This window comes from Filicampus tigris, chromosome 5 (genome assembly GCF_054856515.1).
Source record: "Filicampus tigris isolate MCC_2025a chromosome 5, RoL_Ftig_1.0, whole genome shotgun sequence".
NCBI lineage: Eukaryota > Metazoa > Chordata > Actinopteri > Syngnathiformes > Syngnathidae > Filicampus > Filicampus tigris.
This window is the reverse complement of record NC_141221.1, coordinates 3353325-3380994: the sequence shown is the minus strand read 5'-3', so window position 1 is coordinate 3380994 and position 27670 is coordinate 3353325. Positions and strand designations below refer to the sequence as shown.

Genomic DNA, 27670 nt, shown 5'->3' with positions numbered 1-27670 from the left:
GCCAGAGACGGTGGACGGTCGCTTTGCTTTTAGCTAAGTGCGGCGGGCGGGAATTCATGGACACAGTGACCTCCCGTGACCCGTGCGTAGCTAATTCGGTGTAAGAGACACGACAGAGGAGTCGGACCGTTTATAAAACTGCAGTGTGTTGTGCGGGGTGCTATGATGTCAGCCTTTCCAGTTGAATATTAATAGGTGGTTACAATAGCTGCTGAAATAACAACTCTGAGCCTGAGCTACTCGGCTCAACGCGGCTCTACTTGCTATTCGCTGCTTTCCCGTTGGCAAAAGCAGATAAGAAGGTTTCCAGACATCTTGTCGGTCAAGTAAATTTGTCATCGTTTAGCTATCGTAAACGATTAAGGGTATGAACCACGGCTGGAAATGACAAAAACAAACAGGCTATGCTAACGTTAGCGTTAGCATAGCCTGTCAGGCCTGCTCATTGCCGCATTATACTCTTGCCCAAGTCCGGTCCTGGAGAATGAATCAGGTGTGTTGGAAGAAGGAGACTAAAAGAGGCTGCTTAGGCGCTCTCGAAGACCGGACTTGGGCACCCTTGCTCTATAGTCTTCACTTCATTCGATACAGGCTGCAGTGGCCCACTTTCACGCTCCTATACAGAATTGAGAGTAAGGGGGGGGGGGGGGGGGGGGGGGGGAATCTGCATGCACTTGACCTTTTCCCCACTGACTGAACTGTCCTCTTTCACCGTCCTATTTGGAATTCTACAGAGTGTCCACATGGGCGTTGCGATTATTCCAGCAGGTCGTGAAGTATTCTTCATAGTGAAAGGTGAGTGACAGTTAAGTGACAGGATCTCTAGCCCCAGTTAAGCCCCTCCAGCGTTTTATTTGAAATGATCAAAGTATATTTATAAAATATTTTCTCAGACCCACTTTGCATCGGTCAAGCCCCACTTTAGCCCCGGGAGGGGGGGGGCGGGGGGGGGGGGGGGGGTTAATCCTGGAGCCTCGTGCCTGGTCATCATATTGAAAAATGGTGAGAATTCATAAGAGGAGGCATGCACGCAGCCTTCCCTCATGCTTAGTATAACCTCTTGCCATCCATCTCAGCGCTGGCACACGGAGGATCATTTCCGGCTGGTAGTGACCCGCCGAGCTTTGCCTCCACTCTGCCCTCTTGCCTTCTGCTGTGAGCGCAGGGGGTGAAGCAATCTTACTGCCACGGGAGGTGAGCTGGAGGAAGAGGGGCTCTGCTGTGGCTGTGTTCACAGCGGGAATTGGATTGAAAAAGAGCTTCCTGGTTCCAAAGCGAGCCTGGCATTTGGGCGTCCCTGCAGGTGCGGGCATCAACACCCTCTGTCTTTGCCTGCCAGAGAGTGGGGGTTGGCTGGCGGGGATTGAGGGGGACAGAGTGTCCCCAGTCAGTCCTTTGCTTTCTCACAGGAAATGTCACACTAAGGGCCTGATTCGCCGAGGCTTTGCATCGACAAAAACAGGCTTGATATCCCACACGGACCGACCCAAGATTGCATCAGCCAAACATGCTAAATTGACACCCAATTGATTTTGCAGCTTCTCGAGGACTGTACTCAAATGGTTAATTCATGGTGTCTTTTGTGTTTGATCAAACCCGAGAGGAATTTCCATGGCTGATTTTCCGCTTTTAAAAAGTGCGTCTGCAAGGCGCAAACGGCAAAAGCTGTGCTTTAGCCATGACACGGAGGTCTAGGAAAAATGAGAAGTCACCTGGAGAACAGATATTTTACACTTGTGTAACCATTTTTGAAATGTCACAAAAGTACATTATTGCGACATACAATGCCATTTTTTTTTTTTTTGCTCCTGAATAATAAAAGGGCACAACTTGGAGTCAGTCACAAGCAGGAGTCATGCCAGTCATGTTTTTTTATTGTTTTATTCCTTGTGTGCTTTTTTCACGTCTTGCTTGTTTTTTTTTTTTCGCCGCCCGTCCCTTGTTGCAAACCAAACGTCTCCCTCCGACCACCGGTGTCTTGTCCAGGTGTTTCTCGGGGTCTCGTCAGTTTCCTTGTCTGGTTCCTTTCTGTTTATGTTAGGTCATTGCTGCTTTTGGCGTTCCTGTCATTTCTTGTCACGTTCCTGTTTGTTAGCCCATTCTCAGTTTCGATTTACTACTTTGTGTCTAGTTTTTTTGGACTACATATAATCTATGTATATATTTTCGTTTTGCATGCCTTGTGTGCCCTTTTGTTTTATTTTTTGAACATAAATGCATTTGTTTTGAGTACTTCCTGCGCTCCTTACTTGCCTCCCTGATTCCCCGGCACTTGGGTCCCACTTTTTTACCACCACAACCTGTAACACACTGTATGGCCTCTTCCAGAGCAATGTTTGGGCGTGCTGTCCCAAATTATTAAACGCAATGTTGTGCGGGCTGGGCACGCGGGAAGAGTTTTTACGTAACTCAGGAATATGTTTGTCTTCCACTGACACTTCCAATTCTAAACTGAAATTTAAACAGGAAATTCATTTTGGATCTTTGTAAATCAGAGTGACTGAGGAGGTATTGGAGATGTTTTAGACAGGCATGGTAGGACACTTCCAGGCCTAGTTGACAAGTGGTAGAGATGAACAGCGCCATGCGTGTTCGCACCTGCCATAAAAATTGCACAATGTTGTTTTTACTGTGCTTTCCATGACTGTATATGCAGTTTCAATATCTAAATGTGAAATATGGGTCCTTACAAGTAGAATGCACACATCCTGCTACAGGTGTGTTTTTAATTAAAGGCACACAGGAGCAGGTCGGTTTTGTTGTACAAGCCGCACACCTTTATTTCCACTTCAATAAATAAGTCCATGCGTTTAACCTCCCGGCCTTGATTGAAACGCACAGACGGTTAATATTGATCGTTATGTTGTTGCAAGAGGTCTCGCTGCAAAGAGAGCCATTATGCGGGAAGAGCAGCCCGGACGTGACTGTATGTGTGATCAAGATACGAGTCCACTTTTCTATTTCTTTCCCTGCTTGTATTTCACATTGTTTGACATTACAAGCATGAATGGCAACTCACGTGGCCCCTGCACAATGTGACAATCGAATATCATATTTAATATCGTTTTTTTTTTTTTTTTTTTCTTTTGTACTCTAAATTGTCCTTAGGTGTGAGCGTGAGTGTGAATGGTCGCTCGTCGCGATTGGCTGGCGACCGACGACCCTCGTCAGGTGACGGGCGGATGGGGCGTTTACCCATGTTCTGAAGAGCACAGCTTTGGGCATTGAAGAAAACTATGAAATAGCGTGATTCATTCTTTGTGTTAGTGGATGTACATTAGGTAGACCTCAATAATATAATGAGAGTCATGGAAAATAGCTGAATCAAGGTCTTTTGTACTGTAACTAACTAATGGAACTGTATTATTAGAAACAAGTCAGCCGGGTGCGTTCCTATTGAAACACGGTGTTTACATGCGGCCTTCATTTCGACCGCTCCATGAGATTACATTTGCCCGATTGTATTTGTAGTCTGCATCCAATGCTGAGCGTCTGCTCTTCTCCAAAATCCAAAATAGAAGTGTCTGTTAAAGGTCAAAGTCTTGCTCCTCTCCATGCAACCCTCTCCTCCTCCTGGCATGTGTATTGCATTGGAGTGCCTTGTTGTCTGTGCAATGTTAAATATTAATTGGGAATCAGTGAACGACTTGTCTCTTAAATGATAGAACAGAAGGGCCCGGGCTTGCCTCAGGCAGCCTGCAGGCGCCTTTCTTCTTCCATTTACCTGCAGGCCTGCGCAGCAGCACTTTCTGGGCTTTGACAGGCATGCCCAGCTCCGCCCCCCCCCCCCCCCCCCCCCCACACACACACACACACTCCCCCTCCACCCTCCACTCCATACTCTCTGCCTCTTTGCCTTTTTTTTTTTTCCCCCCCTCAGGTCAGCTTCCTTTTTTTATTTTTGTATGTGCTTAAAATGGCTATCTCTCCGTTATTTTATTCCAGACCTCCGTGTGCGTGTGTTTTTTTTTTTTTTTTTTTTGTGTTGCGGATGCTACTGCCCTTGGCAGTACACGGAGCCCTTTGAGAGAACATTGTCAGATGCTGGTATATTTTCCCAAAGAAAGGGACGGACGTACCGTAAGCTAACATCCAAAACTTGCCGTCTTTCGCTCATCATGTTTGATATCGCCTCATTCTTTCCTGATAAAGTGGCCTGACGGTTTGTCTTGGCCTCCCTTTGTTCTCCGCCATCCACCCTGTCATCCGCAGAGGTGCCAAATTAACCTTCCAGAGGCTGGCTTCCGCTTTGTCTGACCCTTTTGGATGAAAGGCTCCAAAGAATTATTGTTTTCAAATCGCATCACTCCGACCTGTTGCAAGACTCTTAATCAGGTCAGCAAAGCTCCTCACGGGGTTTAGCGAGGTTATATCGAGAAGTGGCAGAGCTCAATGCTCGATGGGAAAAGCATGGAGGAGGAGCTGAGGAGCAGCAGATACAACTGTCGGGAAACCAGGGGGCGGGCTTGACTCCGATGCCGCAGCAATGAGTTCACAGGCTCACGAGCGCAGGCCTAATCGCACATGACAATATCGGCTGGTTCGCCAGTCGCAACGCATAACCACCACCCAGCTGCTGGCGCTGACTCGGGGTATTTGCTGATCAAGCCTTTTCTTTCTCGACCGTGCAGTGCGCACAATGAGGGTGGCCCGGGCAGGCCGCAGGGCAAACGGCATCTAGAGACGGACCTAATTATTAAACGGAGCACTTTTGGGCGGATCGCGATTTTTTCTCATTCATTAACTTTTCTGTTATGCATTCGGGCCCATGGAGCGGAGGTTCTCTAAACTTGTGCTTATTCAATCATGCATCTTTACCAGGGTATCGGCCGACCTGTTTTCTGAATCTGAGCCGCGATTGGTCGTTGTGAGCAGTCGTGCTGTCATTTTCAGTCGACGGAAGACAAAATGGCCGCCCCCAGAGATGGCTAATAAAGTGGTTTAACACTTATTCCACAAACGCAATATTTATCAGAATGCCCCGTTTCAACTAGGGGGCTTGCATAGAACATGTTCTTGAAAAAAAAAAAATGTGTTTGGGTTGACTTCCTCTTTAAACTTATAAACCTTTGGGTGTTTTAAGTTTGAATAAGTGGATGTGAAACTTTGTAAAGCTGTTTGGGCAGAATCACGTAGATACACAATATAACCGCATAGTAGTGCATCTGTTCGAATATGACATGTTTTTTTGTTTGGGGGGGGGGTTAGACGGATAGACGGGTCAAAATTTAGCGGAAGTTGGTCGCAGTTTGTAGTTGGAAAAGCCCATTTAAAATCATGGTATATTTGAAATATTTGCGCCGACCTCCCCTGTAATCTCCCTTACTTGAAGCCAGCTAAATATTTCACCCTCGTGTTTTGCCGAGCTCAGTGCGTATTTTGAGGTGAACACTTTTCGTGTTCTACTCCTTTGTTTATTTAGTACACGGGTGTCCCACAAAAGCCGCGACCTGAGTGCTGCATTCCACAGTGGCCCAGACAACGAGTGTTTAGAGTGTACACTTAGCTTGATCGTCACTAATTAACCCTTGCAGCCTCAACCCGAGGGCTTCCTTTTGTTTTGCCCTCTTTCACACCTGCTGTGAGCTCATGAATTCTAACAAAGATCACAAGATGCCCAAATATCCTCCACTATTTGTCATTTCGCAAGCTATCTTACTCATTGTCAGCTTCGAGCTGATTTTCTGTTGTTGTTGTGTTTTTTTTTTGTTTTTTTTGTTTTTTTTTTAATTCCCAAGAGAGAGGCGGCGGGTCGGCTCCGCCGGTGTCAATGGGGCAGGAATGCAGGACGAGTGCTTTTCCCACGCTGTTAGCTTTCTTCTGCTGGAGACACAAGGCCCTGGGCCCCGGCTAGGCTCCGCTAATGCAGCCAGAGTGTGCACAAATGGAAAGTGACACTTGTGTGTGTAGAATGGTATTTGCGGTGACGCTTTGACTACAGATAATAAAGTGTTCACCCTGGGGTGATTTCGCCCGGCAAGCACCCCAGATGAAACTCACTTACTCAGATGTGAAAGATGGAAAAGACAGAGGAGAGGGGAGGGCGCCTGGAGAGACAAGGGGGGGGGGGGGGGGGATTGGGGTTCTGAAGGAGAGAAGAGATAGATAGAGGGAGGCAAGAGGGATGAAAACAGAAAGAGAGAACTGAGACGATCAAGAGACACGAAGGAGGAATTTCCACTTCCACTGTTTGTAATTGCTAAGCTTTTTGGGGTCAGCGAGGGCAACCGCGCCGTGATGTCAGCTGAGATTTGTCCCTCTTTGGATCCACCTGTTTTTCCTCCTCTAATCCTCTGGACTTTTAGCTTGAGCGAGCGCGTTCTGTATTTATCTTTGGAAGGTTATCGGTAATTCCCAAACAAGGGGGACGTGCGAGCCAGAGGAGTCGTTGCCCAGTAATTTTCCTGACTTCCCATAAAGGGCAGGTCAGTCCGGAAAGTCCACGAGGTTGCCACATCAACCCAGCTAATTAATTTTCGTGGCTGATGGGGTGACATCTGGCTTCAGAGATCAATTCAAGAGAGAAAATGTAAACATGGGAGCATCCTAGTGGTTTCTCTAGTCTTCAAAGGGAACTTGTATAAATTAATGAGCTGGCTTGGTGCCTTGTCCTTGATAAATAGGCAAGACTGTCAACAAGACATTGGAGTGTGTTTGGGGATTTTTTTTTTTTCAAGGTTTGAGGTCAGGGCTGAGTCAAGTGCTTCCACAACAAACTCATCCAATCATGAACATGGCCCGGGAACAGAAATGAGCCTTCCCCTCAAAGTTGGAAGTATATTGTCCGAAAACAATTTTAAATTGTTTTCTTTTTTAGATTCAGGGGGAGCTAAGCATCTGTGTAGAACTTAACCAACAGCTCACTCGCAGGTGTACAATACCTGCAGACCTCCTCTCCTTGGCAATGTGTGCAGTATTCATGTGGGCCATTTCTCTGCAGGCCAAGTCAATGACCTCGTGTAAGGAGAGCCATAATTAGGCTCCCAGTTTGCTTTGTTTTCCTCTCCTCTCTGCCTGTGCAGGAAATAGATTACATCTGAGATCAGAGTGGCTTCAATGAAATGAAAGATTAGATTTGGACGTTTGGTCCGAGATTGAAACAAACCCCAAAAAAAAAAAAAAAAAAAAGTCTTTTAATGACTAAATCCTAAATTGTTGACATTGTGCGCTGTGTGCGTGCTTGCGAGGGATCAGTGTGCGAGTCCTTTCAATTTTGTCACGATCCTCTTTGCCCTTTGCAACATGTTGGCGTGGTCGGAAAGAACGCATCTGCTTACAGTGCCACACCCCCTTTCTGGAAAATAACTTCCCTTTTCATCCACACTGAGATGCATTCGCATAACATGCTTTATGCTCCTCTTATTAGGTGCGCGCCTGAAACATTCCATCGATAATTCAGCTTCCTCAATAATAAATATTCCCGACTGAGCGCGGGCAGAGTGGAGTTAGGTGCAGACAATGCATTTGTTTGAAGATTATGATGACACAAGCAGCTGTGAATTCAGACAGCTCTATCCACAGAGAAATCATTGCGGTTTGATTTTTATCTTTGCAATTATAGATAACACAGGCCTGACAAATAATTGCCTACATTTTTTTTTTTTTTTTTTTTTTTTCTTCTTCCCGCATTGCCCAGTAAATCAACCTTGAGATGAACACAGGGAGAGTTGAGTGCTCCCAAAAATGGCTTTTTCGATATGTAGCGAGCAGCGGGGTTTCCTCGCATGCACTTGAATTGATTAGTACTTTGACTGAAGGCATATTCAACTTGTCTTCTTCACCCCTCCCTACCGGCACATGATAAGCACCCCACCTGCCCCCCCCTTCCCGCCGCACTCCAAGGAGGGCGCTCTAGCACGGCCTCATACATGTGCTTCCTCTGCTCTCTCGCTCATCAGGAAGCTCCTGTGGGGCACACTGAGGCTTTGATTGACTGGCGGCCCAGTCCGCGGGACGCCGCTATTATTATCATCTCCTTCGCAGCAGAGGGGTGGAGGGGGGGGGGTTGGGGGGCTGCGTCCAGGGGGTCTGGCCCCGCAGCCTTTGCTTTGTATACGCAATAGTCAATTAGAGGCGGTGCGCTGCCGGAGACGAGTGGGATGTGGGGTTAATTGCAGAGGACCAAACAGCTGGCTCTATCAAGGCCTATTGTGTTTGCGGCAGTTGTCACGCCAATTGAGGTCTGGCTGTAATCGCTGACTAATCAGGCCTGTGCCAGATGACACCTCCATTAGCACAAGGCAGGTATTGTTCAGGATGCCGCACGACGCCCATGCAGCCCCACCACCCCTCCGCCCCCCCGGCAGCAAATGTGGCGGGGGCCGGAGCGTCATACAGATCATGATCCTATTGGCCAAATGCGAAACAATAGTTGCAGGTGAAGCGTTATTTCAGGGAAACACTTCCTTAGTTGCAATCAACTTCTTTTTTTTTTTTTTTGTTTTTTTAGGAGTCCGGGACATGCTTTAGCCGTAAAAGGACATATTTTAAAAAGTCATTCTTGTGACACGCAACTACGATTCGTTTTGTGATGGAATGAAATGCAGAAATTTCACCTATCCATATTCACTCTTAGCAGTCCTTAAAATCAGCGATTCTCGACGGCTCGGAACCGATTTGGGGTTTGTTGCCAACAGCTAGTTTTTTGTTTTTTTTCGCAGTTCTTGAACTTTACCAAGACAGCAATATTGTTAGCATTAGCATAGTGTGCAAAAAAGTTGACTTGTTTTAGCGAATGGGCGGATAGTTGTTGCTGCAAATCTGCTTGAGGCTGCCTATCAGCAGCTCCTGTCCGGACTATGCGTCCCTTTTCTGATTCCATTCAGTGCAAGTCATCAGAGTAAGGTAATTACAAAACATATTTTTTGTTGTTGTATTGTGCTATATAGGTTGATGCAGTCATGCAAGGTGCACCGGCATATAGGGTCCTTATGAAAAATTAATTCTCAATATATTTATAAATAATGTGTTTTGCATTTTTAGTAGGTGGTGGATGACTTTGACTCGGTCATGTCGTAAGTAGCTCTCAGGCTGAAAACGTGTGGGCACCCCTGCTCTAATCCAACTGACCATGATGCAGAATCAGTGGGAGGTGATGCGACCAGAGCAGAGTTGCACCAAGCGGCTGTTACAAAGTGTATTCGGCTGTTTGCTGAAAATCACAGAGCTTGTGCAGCAAACCAGTTGAGACTGAATCAACTGCGTCTCAGCTGGTTGCAAGTTCCACTTTGCCTCAACAGCTTCAAGGCGCAGTTATCGCCCAAAATCGACAAAATTCTTGATTAATCGATTATTATTAGAGGTAGCCATCATTTCTCCCAATAGAGTGCTGTTAGCCATTCCCACTTCTTATCTCTGCCTTAATTGCAAGTCAACCAAACACTCTTCTCCCTCCATCTAGGCAAGCAATTTCGCCCCCCCATCCCCCCCCCCCACCCGCTGACCTGACTACATGGTCCGCTGGGATCAAAGTGTGTGGAGATATCGGCTTTGCACAAGTGAGGAAGGAAATGCTGAGAGCTTTTTGATGTCGTGCTATTTTTTTTCACTTATAAGAAGAAACTCTTCTCTAATTGTAGAACACTCCGAACTTCAATCATTTGGAGTGAGAGGGCACTTTAGGTAGTTCTCAAAGACTTTTTTTTTTTTTTTTCCTTTGCTTGTTCATTTAAACCTCTTAATTAGAATGCAAAGCGTTCTCGCGGTCGTCTGGATTTGACGCTACGCTCTTACACGTCTCCCCTACCTGCCTCCCGCTCTCTTCTCACACTCCCCATCTGCTTTTGCCTTGGTGTGATCAACAAAGTTTGACCCCTCACTCGAAAGAAGTGCTCAGAATTTAATGGGTTCTTTTTTTCTTTTTTCTTTTTTTTTTTTTACAGTCTAATCTAACCAGTTCCCTCTTTATTGCTGTTTTGTACCCAATGGACCTCGTCTTTAGCAGGCCTCCCCCCTGCACACACGCACCGAGAAAATTAGTTCATCAGAATTCAAAATGTACTGCTGGCTAATTAAAGAAGTGTTAATTGAGTGTTAAGAATCGAGCACCCCCTTCTCCAAACACACACGCGCGCGCGCGCGCGTGCGCACACACAAGCAATCACGGTGACAGCACCGCGTACACCAAGGACGTTGCGCTCGGGGAGCTTCGTGCCAATCAAAAATAGAGAGAAACGAGAGTGGCCGCCCCCTCCCCAGCGGAATGGCTTTTTCCAGATCATATCAGTGGCCCACGCCGCCGCGTCACGCCACGCCTGCTCTCGGTGCCTGTCTGACCGCCGCCGAGTTAGCGCGCTGCACAAATAGCCTCCCTCGCCGCGTGCATCGCGCTAATGAGGGGTGGCATTTAGAGATGTGCTGCCCTGACACACGGGCATTGTGTGCCAGGCCCCGGATTATTAAGGACGAAGGTCAGCCCTTTAATTGCCTCCCTGCCATCTCAGCTCCCCAGCACGTGATCGCTCCTAATAAATGCATGTCTGCCTTGCACTTTTAGCTCATCGCCTATGCAGCCCAATCGCATCCTTTATTTACCTTTCTTTTCAAGTTTCTTACTCCTTGCTCAGATTGGCCCCCCTTTACTGTATTTCATGCGCTCGTGAATGCACATCGTCCCCGGAAAGGGGGGGGGGGGGAAACGCATATTCTTGCATCCTCGGGGGAAATAATTAATCCTTACAAGGCTGTCGCATGTCGAAATGAAGCGAGTGTGAAGCATTTAGCCCAGGAGGCATCGCAGGCTGTCGCCGGCACAGGCACCTGTTGTTGTCCCTGCCCTACATTTCATGAGAGAGCGCAGAGCAGGGGATAACAACATGCTTCACTGATGTCAAACGAGACACACAAGTGCAGATGCGGGTTTATGTGCGTGTGCGTGTGTGTGTGTGTGGTTTGCGTGTCTTGTTTTTCGGCTTTCGCGCGTGGTATTTGCATGCGCAAGCGCGCCGAGGCGTGAGCACAGGTGCAGGAAAGCACCTACCTTGCGAGGAGGTGAGGGTGCACACTAAGGAGATGCAAGCTGCCTTGGAGGGTTTTTTTCATTTTTTTTTTTTTTTTTTTTTTTTTTTTTTATCAGCAAGCACCATCTGTACTGTATGCTGCTGCTCTTAGCGTGGATCTGCCCGCAAGCTAAACCAATAAGTCACACGGTCGAACAGACTTCCTGCTTCTGAAGAAAAAAAAACATGTGCCGGTGTATCAAACCGTGTAGGCCAGCAACATTATGGCCCATGCTAATTGTATTCAAGTTTGCTGTCAAATTTCTGCCATTCTACTTAAAAGCCTACTTAAAAGTCAACCTAAACATATTTTTTTTTAGAATATGTTCCCAGCAGGCGCACTAGTTGAAACTAGATGAATTTTGCGTTTGTGGAATATAAGTTAAGCAGCAAAATGCACTCATTTTTAGCCATCTCTGGGGGCGGCCATTTTGTCTTCTGTCCACTGAAAATGACATCACAAGTGCTCACAACGACCAATCGCGGCTGACCTGTTTTCCGAATCGGCTAAAAACGAGTGCATTTTACTGATGACTTATATTCCACAAACGCAAAATGAATCAAAATGCCGTGTTTCAACTAGTGGGCCTGCTGGGAACATATTCTTGAAAAAAAGATGTTTGGGCAAACACTATGAACTCCGCTCTGGGAAATAACATCTTAAAGCGGAAGTCAACGCAAAAAATTTTTTTTCAAGTATATGTTCCCATGTTTGTGTGTGTGGAATATAAGTTAAGCAGCAAAATGCACTCATTTTTAGCCATCTCCGGGGGCGGCCATTTTGTCTTCTGTCGACTGAAAATGACATCACGGCTGACCTGTTTTCTGAATCTGAGCCGTGATTGGTCGTTGTGCGCTTGTTGTGATGTCATTTTCAGTCGACAGAAGACAAAATGGCCGCCCCCTGAGATGGCTAAAAACGAGTGCATTAACACTTATTCTACAAACGCAATATTTATCAGAATGCCCTGTTTCAACTAGTGGGCCTGCATAGAACATATTCTTGAAAAAAAAAATGTTTGCGTTGACTTCCCCCTTTAAAAAGGAAAGAAGAAGAAAAAAAAGACGCTCGAATCAGAAGCCTCCAGATGCTCATTTGCACCCCCCCTCTTTTTCCTTTATGCCTGTGATTTCTAATAACCGGAAGCCTTTGTGGAGCCGAGATGGGTTTTGTAGGCCTGAAAGGCCTCTAATCCCTGTGGCCCGTGAAGTGTGAAGCCCTTTGATGCCAGGTTGGCGTGCCAAAGTCTCTGCCTATTGACAAACAAGGGCCAGGCTGGGAAAAGACGGCGGGAGAAGGCTTTATGCTCACTTTTTGAAGAAACGCAAGCTCGGCCATGGAAAATATGGACCCAGTGTGTGAGAGGGAAAAGAATTAGCCACCCTTTAATGAATTTCTGGCTGTTTTTTAATAGTTTTTTTCCTCTTCATGTGGCAGTAATTAGGTGGAATGATGGGCATAATGCATCTGGGGGCTTGTCAGGGCGGCAGGACACAAGGCCCTTGATATGCCTGAAAGCCAAGAATCTTTCCTCATTTGGACCATGTGGTGATCAAAGATGTTTTTTTTTCCCTCATCAGAAAAAAAAAAAAAAAAAAAAAAATGCTGCCTTTTCCATTTGCATGTGGACCAGCGATGGGCTTTGAAATGAGCGTGTTTTTTCCTCTTCAGAGCAAAGCAAACAAGTCTTGTCAGTTTTCCACCGCGAGTGAGAGCATCAAAGCGTCTGGCAGCGACGTCGCCGGGGAAGCTGAGCGGCGCCTCATCAAGGTTGGCGAGGTCGAAGCTGAGCCGCCCCGGCGCACTGAACTCCGCCCCATCGGATGGCGCTATCTTTTACACTCATACTCACTTTTAGATTCATGATCACCATGGTTAAAAAAAAACAAAAACAAAACAAGATTTAGCTGTGAAAGCAAGACAGCTAAAGCGAAGAATTTCTGAATTAGACGGAGGAATGGCACTGGAATAGGTCATGCACTAAATCCAGCTCAGGATATTCACAGTCATTCCCCTCTGTCATTAAATTCCAAATGTATTTCTTTTATGATATGGATCTTGTAGATTTAATCATTTTCACAGTTGGAGAGCTATTGGGTTGTTGAAATTAACTCCCCGTGCTATCTGTAATGGAAGCCCAGAAATGAGGATTGAGGCTATTTGGCTGTGGAGTCTTTTTTTAAATGATTTTGCAATTGGAAAGGAAATGGAGTGAGTCGTAGTCACAGTCTGCAACCTGCACACACTCTTTAGGTTGCTGACAGCACAGTCATGACACTTGATGTGTGTGTGTGTGTGTGTGTGTGTGTGTTTGCGCGCGTGTGTGTGTGTTTGGTTGCCTTTTGCATAAAAAAATATATTTATGAAGGGATCGCAAGTCATTTGTGGCAGCTGATGTATCTCTTGTAAATTGAGTTCTCCTCCCAACCTCCCCCCCCCCCCCACACACACACACTTTCTGTTGCACTGAGCTAAGTAGCCATGAAATTGCCTGAATAATGTTGTTTAAATCCAATCTCAATGTGGCCCCTCACCTTCATGACCAGCCCCCAAACAATGACACATGATTTTTTTTTTTTTTTTTTTTTTTTTTTTTTCAAAATTGCTATTTTCCTGTTTGCCACCTTGAGCTTTGCCTCATTGAACGAGGGCCATTGCTATTCACAGTCGCCGCCTTCGCTGCTGAATTGAATTTCTGGGATTGGAGAGTTTCAGATTGCAAACACCACAGCGCGTTTCGCCGTAGAGGCTTTTGCATACTTTGTTTTTCTGGGAGGCTGTACATAGCGCAGGTTTCTCGTTGTTATAATGGTAGTTTGTTTGTGTTTAATTGTGGCAATTTCTGTTTTATTACAGTCAGGGGTTTTTTTCTTCAAGCCTCTCACATTTTTATGGTTATAATTTGCCGTGGTGACAAATATTTTGTTAACCCTATGAATCCATCCATCCGTTATCCGAACCGCTTGTCCTCATGAGGGTCACGGCCATGCTTGAGCCTATCCCAGCTGTCTTTCGGGAAGTAGGCGGGGTACACCCCGAACTGGTTGCCAGCCAATCGCAGGGCACACAAAGACGAACCTGCGCCTGATTGACACACCATAGATCAGGGGTCACCAACTCCAGTCCTCCAGACCGATCATTTGATTCAGGTGCGTTGCAGCAGGGAGGGACGGAAAACATGCAGAATAGTTAGTTGCCCTCCAGGACCGGAGTTGGTGACCCCTGCCAGAGATGTTAGAACCGGGCCTCTTCATATACTGGACTGAACCACTTCGAATTCTCAAACGTGCCATTCCAATTAAAAAAAAAAGCTTTGATCCACTCCCTCCTTGCTTAGTATCCTAGGCTAACCTAATTCGTTGCTAAAGAGAGTTTGAATTAATTTCACAATGAACAGATTTAACACTGCCTAAGGTTCCAGGCTTTTGACAGAATGAGTTTTAAAAAAAAAAAAAAGAAAAGATCCACTCGGCAAGGGAGTTCAAATAAGATGGAAAGAAATCTCTAATGGAGGAGCGTTGCAATGGAACATGAACAACCATCCGGAGTAGAATATGCAAATGCTGTTTGTTTTTTTGTTTTGTTTTTCGGTTGGAAGGCACCTCTGGTCGTCCTCCTGGATAGTTGCAATTCATTAAAAAGTGAAAAGGGTGAACATGGACTTGAATCTCATGCATTCTTTCCTGTCTCTTTGACCGCCAGGTGAGCCGGTGGTGCCGACACATTCCCCTCGCTACCCCACCGCAGCGGAACTTGATGCCTACGCTCAGAAGACAGCCAACAGCCCTCTGTCCATCAAGATCTTCCCGACCAACATCAGGGTACCCCAGCACAAGCACCTTAACCGGACTGTAAACGGATACGACACCACTGGCCAGCGCTACAGCCCCTATCCACACTTCCACACTGGGGGCTACCATGGCCTACTTGCCATTGTCAAGTCCTCTTCCTCCCCCTCATCGTCATCCACCTCCACCTTTGTCTCGGCGAAAGGCGTTCTCAAGAACTCCGAAGGCAGACGGACTAAGCTCTCTCCGGCCCACATTGCCGTTGCGCCATACCCACCTAGTAGTAGCACTTTAGTCACTGGCCCCAGCCTATTGGCATATCAAACAGGGTCCACGAAGCCTCCGGAGGGCCCTGGGTTGTCGGTGCCCCCCAACGTCACTGTAGCTGGCTCGGTGATCCCTGTAACGGGGGGGCGGGGCCTGGCTCTCCCCGCACAGTCCAACCTCCCCTCCATCCAGAGCATCATTTACCAGATCAACCAGCATTGCCAAGCACAGGCTCTGCAGCAGGTGTGTCAAGGGGCGCCACCCTCCAATTGCAGTCCCTCCAAGCAGGGCACCACTGTCATGGGGATCTCCTCTAGCTCTTCAGGCGCAGGTTACGTGGTGGGAATCGGCCCGCAGGCCAACATGGTGTACACGGGTGCGGGGCTGCCGGCTCAAAACGCTGAGGCGGTCAAGAGCGGGGTTTACGCCGACGGTATGGACTACATCCTCTGGCAGAAGCAGCAGCAGCAGCAGCAGCAGCAGCAGCAGCAGCAGCAACAGCAGCAGCAGCAGCAGCAGCAGCAGCATGCAGTACTCCGAATGTACAGCGGGGGCAGCGGAGGGGGCGGGGCCGTCAGCAAGTCCCCCGAAAGCTGCATTCCCGTGGGCGGGATCATGGCGGGGCAAGTCTCCTCGTCCTCATCCAGACCTTACCACCTGACGGCGAGCGGCGGAGGCGGGCTGGAAAAAGTGAGCTCCTCCCCGTTGAACTGCGTGGGCATGCATGGCAATTTCTCAGTGGGTCAGTACTTTGCCCCCCCGTGGAACAGTGTCCTGGTGACACCCGATAGTGACTGCTACAACCCCCAGGAGCTCGCGGTCTCCTCCGCGGGCGGGTCGGCCACCGGCCACAGAGAGGCGGGCTACCCGCACCATCCTTATCACCATCACCACCACCACCACCACCACCATCATCATCACCCCGCCATCGACAGCGGAGGCCGCCTGTGTTGCAGCCTGCCCAGCAAGAGTTTGTGCAACACGTCAGTGTTGAGCAGCAGCTTGCAGTCTCTGGAATACCTGATCAACGACATCCACCCGCCGTGCATCAAGGAGCAGATGCTGGGCAAAGGCTACGAGACTGTGTCGGTGCCACGTCTGTTGGACCACCAGCACGCGCACATCCGCCTCCCCGTTTACAGATAGAGGCGCGGCAGAATGGCGAGAATCAAGTTGCGAGTTTGTCAAAACAAAACGAAACAAAAAAAAAAAAAATCTCTCGAGTCAAAAGGACGGATCCAGTTTTGCGCGGGCGAAGATGGGCTTTAACGGGTGCGCGCGAGCTTGGCGAGAAGAGCTGTTGTCGTGTCGCGTGACCCCAATCCACGGTGGTTTTCGAGCCAGGCGATGAGAATTCCAAATAAGAAAAGGCGGTAGCGATCGCAAGTGGGGGAGGAAAGGGATTCGAAGATTCTCCGGATGATCCATTGCGCAGTTTGCCAATAGGAATTTTGCATTGATTTTATTTGTCTTTTTCCGTTGATGTCGCTGGCGTTTGGCTTGCCCGAACTTTTCACTTTTCTCTCTCTTTTTTGGTTTTCATAGCTTGACACGAAGCGCATACGCCACTTGTACCCCCGCTTCAAATGCTAAGACTGAAGAAGCTACTGTGTAGGTTGTCACTGAAGTAAACGGTCTTCTGAGGACCAAAGTTTAGGGCTGCTCCCACCATCCAAAACCACATGCGGATGGATGAAGGCAGACTCGGTGAAATTATAGCCGCGACTCGAGTGTTCTGCACAAGAATCATCAAGTCTGAATAGGAAAGGATACTGCATTATTAATGGTTATTGCTGTTATAATTGATCCATAAATTGCACTGCTTGAATCTTGTTAACTTTGAAGTTTTGGAATTGGGTAGTTTGGATATGATGATATATTTAAGAAACTTGAAAAACTTGAACCTATTTTATGTTGTTTTATATATTTGTAGGTATATTACATGCATTGGCTGCTATGGGGGAAAGTGTCTTTGATGCTTCGTTCTTTCCACTTGGTTCTTATGATTGAAATACTCCTTTGCAAGCAAATGTTGCAGTTTCTTGTGTCCCGTTTGGAGGCATCGTCACTGCTTCGGTTCTGTAAGAACCTGCTCGTTTTCCTAACCGACACTGGAATCTATACGGGGTGGGTGAAAAGTAACAAGGCATTAAAAAAATGGTCATATAATCAGTTGTTTGTTTTTTTTTTTGTTTTTTTAAATCAAATGATACATGGTCTTTATTACACACATACAAGTAAATCATATTTCAACATGCAGTAAGTGGAGTCAAAACAACAAACCGGCAGACAGTAACTGGCCATCTGGAAAAGAAATGAAGACAATGGGGAAAGAACACAATACGAAACCCCCATTAGTGTTTGCAGTGTCTGTTTAAAGAAAATGTTTTCAAAACAACTTCAGCGCTACTACAAATTCTGAAAGCTATTTATATATTTATAAGGCCTAGCCACCTTTTCACCCACCCTGTGCAATTACGAAGGAGTATTAGGCCTACACAGAAAAGAAAACAATTATCCTATGAGAATAAAGTTATAATGTTGTGAAAATTTTATATATATATATATATATATATATATATATATTTTTTTTTTTTTTAATTGCCAACAAAGTCAACAAATATTTATGATATTACCTGAATAATGTGGCGGGTGGGACAACGGCATGGGAGTTTTCATATTCACTCATCAAAAACATTTTTTTATTCAAAACTATTTCATTTTCAATTTTTTTTTTATAAAGTTAAGAATTCTTTTGTTGAGAAAACGTAAACATTTATCTTCATAAATAACTTTTTCCTCACGATTTTCCATTTCCTTTCGGTGTCCTCCTAATACTCCTTCATAACAAGAAATCTTGAAACACTTATTTGAAAAGAACATAAGGCAGAAAAAGAAATGTTACGGTGAACAATGTGAATTGCGAGGTTATCGTCATAATGATACATGTACGTGCGCGTCACACGATTGTGTGCGTGCGTGTGCACACGCACGTGCATTTTAGCTCTTCAAAAGCCTCAGACTTTTTATTTTCCCATGTGTCATTTGGAGTTTTCGATCACAGTACCCATGAAACCATATCTGAGTCATGTACAGGAATTCTTTTGCTGATCTCGCTTCCTATTTAATGGAGGACTTAGCGTCTTGAATATGTGAAACTGTCACATCTGCCTTCTTTGTCAGGTGTCATCATAGCGATAGAGGAAGCTGGGATAGCAGCAAGTCCTCTTTTGGGAGGTACGATTCGAGTCCTCTTGCAAATAAAAAAGGAAAACAATCGTTTGCTCTCATCTGGCATCAGATGAAATGAGACGCGGGTCATTGCTTTTCCTTGTTCATTTTGGCCTCCGGTTGGGATGTATTTAGCCCGGGCCAGTCTTAACTAGATGATTCAGAGCGGTGAAATATTTATTATGACTGTGAGATTCTCTTGAATGTACTGCACTTAAATTACTGCGATGTATTTTTGCCTTGTGGGATTCAAGTGAAAGAGAAAAATTGGATCAGTGCAGCAGACCAGTGGTCTTGATTAGCATTTCTTTTGTCAGTGGAATTTCAATGCTAAATTCAATTTATTAAATAAAGTGAGAGCCGGAGCTTTGTTGTGGGGAAATACTGGCATCAGTCTAGATTTATGAAGTGCAATTATTATGACTGTATGAACATTTTTTTTCTCTGAGCTTACACCAAAAAAAAAAAAAAATGTAAACTACAGTTGTCAATACATTCCCAATGTACTACATCCCTAATCCCTATCCTTTTTTTTTTTTGTTTTGTTTTGAGGTGTAAAATAAATTTCTTTAAGAATATATCCAGAGGCCACATCTTGGCTTTGACGTCTGTCATTATTTTCTAAACCTACATGTCCTTTAGATGTCAGCGGGAAGTCGGACCCTGCGGCACCTCAAGCAGAGGCTTGACGAGTGATGTTGAAAAACTTTAAAGTTGTCTTCTTGAATCCTTAAACAGGAAATCAACCCAAACATATTTTTTCCAAGAATATGTTCTATGCAGGGCCACTAGTTGAAACACGGCATTCCGATTCATATTGCGTTTGTGGAATATGAGTTGAGCAGCAAAATTTTAAGCCATCAAATGGGGCGGCCATTTTGTCACTTCTGTCGACTGAAAATGACATCACAACTCCTCAGGGCTCAGGTAATGACCAATCATGGCTCAGCTTCAGAAAACAGGTCAGCCGCGATTGGTCGTTCCCTGAGCCCTGAGCAGTTGTGATGTCATTTTCAGTCGACAAAAGTGACAAAATGGCCGCCCCCACCGATGGCTAAAACGAGTGGATGAACTCTTATTCCACGAACGCAACATTTATCAGAATGCTTTGTTTCAACTAGTGGGCTTGCATAGAACATATTCTTGAAAAAATTATGTTTGGGTTGACTTCCGTCTTTAAAGAATCTAAATGCTGTACTGTACTTAATAATAACAATACAAAAAAAGTGTTGAATCCTGACAATGTGATGGGTCCCTCTCACCCACCCAAATAAAAAAAGCAAATATGTTGACAGCCAACCTAAATCTTAACTATGAGCCTTAAAATGTGACTTTATGGTGTTAATAGACCCTCCACTGTCATTGCGGTCCTGCCTGATGGCCTAACAAGAACACCAAGCCCCGAAGCTTACGTTTTGTACAGTAAGCCTCCTTAACATTCCAATAAAAAAAAATGAATAAATAGAGGAAAAAACACGTTGTTTCAACGGCTTAATGCCCCAGCCGCGGTCTGATTCTGCCATATTTTCTGTCTTGTAGAAATATTTTGACAGATTTACAGATACATCCTGTCCCTAAATCCCCTCCGTTTGGCTTCTGCATCCGAGCCTTAAACCCTGTCACATGACGTTGAAGTCAAGAGCCAACACTTGAGGCGGTGGAGATTCTGGCGTCTGGCCTTTCCCACCAGCGGAGGTCCGGGGCAGCCGTCCTCTCAGCTAATGGGAGTATTGGGTGACAGTACCAGTGGAGAGTATTCAGTCGACACGCAGGGTTGAAATCAAACCCTTTTCAAATAGGAATGGATTTCCTGTAAGGTACAGAGAGGAGTACAGTAATTAGAGAGGAAAGACCGTCAATTCACATGCATTTACAGTATATTGAAAGAAAGTAGTTCTTTGGCGTCACTTTGTGGCTAGTTGTTCCAGACTCCGTCAACAAGCGCCTTTTGTTGAGATGCATCTCGGCCATGCTGTAACCAAGCTCCCCGATATGGACAATGCACGCTTTAGGCTACGTTAGAATAATAGAATTACATTTCAAATTGATTTGCGCCTGAGCCGATCCATGTACGGCTCACTCAGCTGCAGAGGCGGAGTGGCATATGGCACGTCATTATCCCCCCCCCCCCCCCCCCCCCCCCCCCCGTCCAAGGCCAACAGGGTTCAGCAGTACTTAAAACAAACTGAAGGTTATGACTGCCCGCCATTGAAGGGGAGGACAGCGGGGTCGGGTGGGAGAGATTGGGCGGGTGGCGTGGGGGGTCGGGGGGGGGGGGGGGATCGTTTGACGGCTAAAGCCCAGTCTCCGCTGGCCCACCATGGCGCCCGGGCTCATCGGCCTTGAAAGCCGGCTGTGTTTGATCGGGGCGGGGGGGGGGGGGGGGGGGGGGGGGATTTGTTTTCTGTAGGATTATACACGGTTGCTCCCCGCTTGGCTGGGGAGGGCCCCGCGCTACGTGACAGATTTCCGAGCGGAGCGAGGCAAGATACAGGGAGGGATTTTGGGGTCGGAAAAGCCTCGAAGCATCAGTAATCAGGATAATTGCCATGTTCCCGCATGGTGCCGCTATCAGATGCCCCTCTCCGGCTCGGTCGGCTCGGTCGGCCTCATATTCAAATTCGAGCTCCATTCAAATCATCCCGAAAGGCATATTGTGCCTCCATGTATCACATTCTAGTAAATCAATTAAGTTTTAAATGCTGGAAGCCAATTACGTTGCCCAGGAAAGGACAGATGTGAGCACCATGTGAATGAGGACGTTTAGATCCATAAAACTTATCGACTGCTAACCTGTTTTCAAGGGCAGCGAGATGCTCAACCGGGATGGCCCGAGGGCAACGTGGAGAGAAATTGACTTGCGCTCCTTGTAAAGATCCTTTTTGTGAATCCCACGAAGACCTTTAGCAAAGGTTCTGCTGCATTTTATGCACCTGAGAGGGAAGCGGGGCCAGTTAAAAACAAGGGGCCATAAGGGACGCGGCGTTGAAGAAAACAATGGCAGCTGCTCACTCTGTCGAGTCTTGGCGCCGCTTCTCCAGCCTACACATGCTAAAGTGTCTGTTTGTGTGTGTGTGTGTGTGTGTGTATGTATATCGGGGGGGGGGGGGGTTACAACTCGGGCCTCCAGGGTGCCTTCCTAACACCCCCCCCTCTCGATGTCGATTACTGGCAGAAGTAGATGATGTCATAGGGCCACTCTTTGGTTCCCACCACGCAAGAAAATACTTTCATCAATCATTTACATGCTTGTTTGGACAAATATGTGCAAAATATGTGCACCCCCTCCAATATGTTTTTTTTTTTGTGTTTTTTTTTCGTATGCTGTACAATGTACATTCATAGACAAGCACATAAATCACAAACTCACCTCAAAATGCCTATCCAGCAGGAGCTTAGGACGGTCTTAGGCATCATCAGAACTATATAGGTTCAGCTGAAGAAGCTTATTGCCTCCAAATATTCTTATGCGGATGTCTATATCCAATCCAAATATAAAAAGTCTGGAGGGTTTGCAGTTTTTCCCCCTCCTGTTTCTTTTATTGTTTGCGTGCAATGTTCCTATGGGCAAACAGGGCTGCTTTCTTTCCCGGATGATCTCAAATGCACCAACAATGTCCAAGTCTGAGGATATGGCAACCTTGAGAAAATAATATATATGGAAATGGGAAATATATATAAATAATCTCTCTTATTGTTCTCCCTGCTGTGGTGTATTTATGTTGGTGTCTCCTCGGGATGAAAACATGTAAAAGAATGCGCCACTTTTTTGGGAAGTGATATGTCTTGGACAAAATAAGAGGTGTTAAAATGGAACAAATCTTTGTTTTTTTTTTTTAAATGTCGCAGGGGAGGCGGGGGGGGTTCAACTTTTCAATGTGCCTATACAGCCAAGCATCCGAATGATTGCTTACCTTCTTTCCTTGCGCAGCCGTGCAATTTCCTCCTAATCTCCCCACAGGCGTCATCTTGGATTTGCTCTAACTGCCACGCAGTCCCGCCGCCATTCCAGGGGCGCGCTCTGCCCCCTGCTTTTTTGTCAATCTCAGGACTGAAATGTAGAAGTTTGCTATTCATTGGACCTCTCCTCCTCTCTTACGTGTAATTGCTTGACATAAGTGAATAAAGCAAATGACTCCTACGTGGGCCCGTTCTGTCGCTCTGCTTGGTCGGCCCCTCGCTCCGTCTTTTGCTATCCGTACTGTAATGAAGGTAAGCATATTAATCTTAGTTAGGACACACATCTGCACCATATGTTGAGCGCCACACTCCTGCTCCTCACATGACCTTTTCCACCTTTGCTGGTTATGGTTTGCTGAAAGGTTCAACACCATATGATGGATACACAGTTTTTATTTAGCCCATCTTAAAATGACGACAGTAAGACAGAAGGCATTCCTCATACTCTTTTCATGAGCTTGTATGAGGATTTGGTGACAGTGTTCTAAGCACTGAGGCCAAGAAAAGCTAAATCTCTTTGCATGCAACTGGCCAAAGTGGTCAAGATAAAGCGCACACAAGTCTCTTCAAAGGAAGATAATTGCAATTCTTAAAGCGGAAGTCAACGCAAACATATTTTTTCCAAAAATACGTTCCCATGTTTGTGTGTGTGGAATATAAGTTAAGCAGCAAAATGCACTCGTTTTTAGCCATCTGGTGGCGGCCATTTTGTCTTCTGTCGACTGAAAATGACATCACAACCGCTCACACCGACCAATCACGGCTGACCTGTTTTCTGAATCTGAGCCGTGATTGGTCGTTACCTGAGCCCTGAGTAGTTGTGATGTCATTTTCAGTCGACAGAAGTGACAAAATGGACACCCGCAGAGATGGTTAAAATAAGTGGATTAACACTTATTCCACAAACGCAATATTCATCAGAATGCCCTGTTTCTACTAGTGGGCTTGCATAGAACATATTCTTGAAAAAAAATGTTCGGGTTGACTTCAGCTTTAAAATTGCAATTGGCACAAATCATAACATAATTATTCATCTGCATGAAACAAGAACAAAACATATCCTAATACAAGTATAAAAGACAAGTCCAGGTGCTCTTGAACCCATTATTATTTATTTAAACTTGATGATACAAGAAAGCGGCATTAGACGGTAAGAATTTGTCATAGAGATGTGAATGAAAAATATTTGCCGTTTTGGTCATGAGCATAATCTAGATTTCTGATCTGGATATTATTTTTTTTATCCAACTCATATTATGATCCTGTTCTTGTCTTTTTCTCTTCTGGTGTACCGGTACCGGGCCTCAGGCTACTTTGGACCTGGGCTGCTGCGGGTCAAACAGATGAAAAGAAAAAAAAAACATACAGTACTTGCGGTTCATTTATTATCCGAGGCTGAAAAACATTTTATTTTGAAAAGTGACCGGATTCTCTCCGCTACATCCATCTATGACTGACTCCTATCGCATGTCAAGTTGTCTCCGTCTCGTAACGCTAATATTAAAGCAACACTGTCATATGTCAGTTTTTGTTGATTATGGCGGCGCCATGTGGACAAAAGCAGTAGTGTTTTGACAAAAGTCAACCACATTTCCCATGCGCGCCAGGCCAGCGCGTAGTGTCGTGAAATCCCGAGCTCTCGCCGGCCTGCAAGTTGGACTGAATTGCATTTCTATTTCCAGTGGCTGTGTGAAAGATGAATAGCGATGAGGTAACGAATCGAATTTTGTTTCAAAATAATTTTGTTTTTTTGGGGGGTTCTGCCATGACACTAGTAATAGCGTGTAGACGTTCAAATCGACCTCCGTCCTTATAGCGCAAGGTGTAAGTGAGAATGCCGTAAAGCAGTTGAGGACATTTGTATTTTTTTGGTGTGCAAGGGTTGCTTCCATCCTCCTCAAAGTTGCTTAGTGCGAATAAAAACAATACAGACCCCCCCCCCCAGGGCATGACAAAAGTCCCATTAAACTACCTTTAAGTCAATGTTTCATCAAAAGAGTTGTGAATTTTTTTTATGAAAGGTCGATTTCCTGCCAAGTGCTGCTTTAAATGCACAAGCTAGCAAATGATAAGTCACGCCCTCATGGAACATCAGCTGATAATGACGCGTCACAACCACACCAGTGACACGCTGATGAAAGCGGAAGTACACGCCGAAACATGTCAGGTAATAAAACGACCCTAAAACTCCCGATTGTCTGTTATGTATGAACCAACCAAAATACAGATAGCAACGGAATAAAATAAACAGACGTATTTGGAAAGATTTTATCTTTTACTTGTTGTATGAACGGGTCGGTGGCAGAAAAAAAAGGTTGGCGACCACTGTTTTAAAGGACAAAGACGACTCGTGAAATACAGTAATTATTAAAAGTGCACATAGTGAACAAACATTGTTGCTACATTGGTATGGTAACAACATTTTGTTGTAACAACACTTCCTGTTTAAACAGCACGGAACCTTCAGCAACTATTAATACGAATGCTTTCCCCTCTTTTGTCTCCTCACTCACAAGCTCTCCGCCCACCTAAAAACATCAGATAAGCTGGAGACTGATGAGGCCGCCCCTCCGCACCAGAGCGTGCGTTACTGGGAGACTGCACACTGATTTCATGCACGCTCACTCGAACAGAAAAAGAGCTCCGTGGAGCAGAAACGCTTCTCTTATTAGCAAAACTCATTCACCTGCACGCCACATTGACTCGCTGGCAATTTAACAATAAATCATGAGAAATGCCGATGGAGGCCCAGCGGCAGACTGACACCGCGACGCCAGCGTGCCCTCGCCTGTCACTTTAGACACCCTGAATCATTTTGGGTTCAGTGACCTCGTTTCATCTCCGAAGAACTTGAAAGGTCATCTCGCAGGCTACGCAAGCAATACGTCTGTGGCTCGTCGTCTCCCAGTGCTCCCAGTGATTGCTCGTTCAATTTAGAAATACCGCACCTCGGTGTAATATTTCACCGGGGATGATGGGAAGTATTTCGCGCAATTATTTCTGCAAAGAGAAAATTAAACCGTGCTGTTCTGGGAGCTGTCTCCTTCTTGAGTTTAGTGCATGATTCTGATGCTGCGACGGTGGAAATTGCACCGGGACCAGCTGGGCCGGTCAGCGACATGGCGCCGTGCGTAAATGTGTCGGCTAAATCCCAGCAAAGAATCTGTGCGCTACTTATCAGCCTAAACACCTTAAAGCTTAACTAGCTGGACAATGGCTGAACATTTTGTGCTGCCAGTTGCCGAGCTTATATCAGCTCTCCCTCATTTGCAGTTTGAGAGTCGACCACAGCTCTCCCTCATTTGCAGTTTGAGAGTCGACCACATATAGTGAACGTATTGGTCGACACGCATTTGTCGCGGCAAGCGCGCGTATTTTGTCAACTGCACGCATTTCCTGTGCAAGCGTGCATCTCCAGAGAGTTGCTGACAGTGATACTTGCAGGACCGAGGCCTGGCCTACTTAAGGGGCTGCAGAGAGGAGGGCAGGCCAAGTTGTCAGCAGCACTAGGTGCTTGCTGCTTAGATAAACCTGCAGGATTAGTGGCCCAGTTAAAGTTGGGGCAAAGAGGATTAGCCTCTTCTCTTCTGAGGTGGCAAGAGATTCCCTGCATGTCCTTCAGCGCTGCTGGCCGAGAGAGATGAGAGCAAGTGGAGGGGGGTCGAGGGCTCCGGGTTGTGCCCCTAGATATCTTGAGTGAGAATCACCTTTGGAGCATATTTAAAAAAAAAAAAAAAAAGGAAGAAGAAGAGGAGGAGGAAAGGTGATGAATAATAATTAAAGGTGAAATGCGCTGAAGCACTGCATAAATGGTTTCTAGCGTGTGCTTTCATTAAGAAGGCAAAAGCCGGTAATTATCGGCCAGGTGTTACTTTGAGGTCACCGATGGTTTGGCAGAAAAGTATTTAGACGGTGTGCATCCTTTTATAAATTATTTGTCATTATGGTAATGAGAGTATGCACTGAAAAAAAAAAAAAAAATCATACCTATGAGATTCGAAAGAGCACTCAACAGCCTGCTCGTATTACTGTAATTTCCTCTAGTTTAGTCCTCGTGCTAAGTGCTACATTACAGACCTCTACTGCCACCAGCAGGCAATCAGCAAGAACAGCAGAAACCCTCAATGACAAAAGGAAACTACAGGGAATCTTTTTTTTTTTTTTTTAATAGGGAAAATTCTGGAAATTTGTCATATTTTTTTTTTACCACGAAATATTAATTTAATATAATGATTTATTTCATCGTTATCGTTGTTCAGCCATCTATTTTATAAATTGGTTGGTTGGTTTGGTCCTCATTAGGTCATTATGTCTTTTGTTTTACTCTGCTGTCTGCAGACAGGACGGCATTGCAAATAAGAATCTTTTCTCGATCTTTTCTTACTTGGATGGATAAAGGTTTAATAAAATAAATAACTAAAATTGGGAAACGGCGTGAGCCGCAGCCTATCCCAGCTGACTGGCAAGATGTGGGGTACACAGTTGTACTTTGTCGGTCCTTTGTTTTTCTGTAAATAAACATTTTTGTGTCGTAGTTTATCTGAGTCTGCGTTTGTGGCATCCACATCTGGTTCGTTTATCGGACCGTGTCAACTGCACATGCACGTGCATGCATACGAAATACACATTTGATGTCAAACCTCTCTCTGTTTATTGTTCTTTGTGACCAACTGTACAAAACATATCCATAACAAGAATGTAAACAAATGCGAAATGTGAACTGAACTCGATCGATACCTCTTTAACTGCTCAAATGAAAGCACAATAACGCAAATACAGACAGTATAGGCAGCATAAATAGGAAGCGCAAAAAAAAAAAAAAAAAAAAAAATGTTGCACAGGGCAAGGAGCCAAACGCACCGAACATAGTCTAGCAAATAGAGGCGAGGCCTCTGCGTTGATTATGCAAATATCGCACAGCTGCGAGGAGCATAATAACTGGGGACATTCAAAGACTAAGCACAACACGTAAGGCCATTGTCTACTCCTTGCTTGACAACTGTAACCTTGCTCATCAGGCCCCTTTTTTTGCAGAACAATGACCGTGTTTTGCGACAATAATAAGTATATTGGGAATGAGCACAATGCATTGTTTAGCTCCGATATAAGCTGCCTGCCTAAGCTGGCAGCCCGGGTTTAAAACTGGTTTTTAAAACTATATTATTAATACCATACAGAAATGACTACAACAAGCATGGGCACTCTCTGGCCAAATTCACATCATATAGAGGTCACTAACATAATAATGAAGCCACACTAACAATGCTAAACTGGATAAATATTTATTTCTGTGTTTTCTTCCTGCTGATATTGTCTAGTTGATAGATTTTAAACAATGTTTGCACTGTTAGTGCAATGATACAGTAATCAGGATTCGGGAGGACTCCATTTTGGGAATATAGTACTCTGACTGTAAAAAGTCCCTG

The 27670-nt window shown here is 45.6% G+C and overlaps 1 protein-coding gene across 3 annotated transcripts in view; it reads left to right on the top strand.

The window, feature by feature from the left end:
* The window catches only part of fam222aa (family with sequence similarity 222 member Aa), a 109028-nt gene extending 90151 nt beyond the window's left edge, over window positions 1-18877 (top strand). For 2 of the 3 annotated variants that reach the window (XM_086031867.1, XM_086031866.1), the window contains exon 3: window positions 14701-18877. In XM_086031867.1, the coding sequence (XP_085887993.1) occupies window positions 14701-16199 (1499 nt within the window). In that variant the 3' untranslated portion in view covers window positions 16200-18877. Of the gene's footprint in view, window positions 1-8149; window positions 8241-14700 lie in introns of those variants that run through there. The other variant, XM_086031868.1, reaches the window with a different exon arrangement.
* The last annotated feature ends 8793 nt before the right edge of the window (window positions 18878-27670 follow it).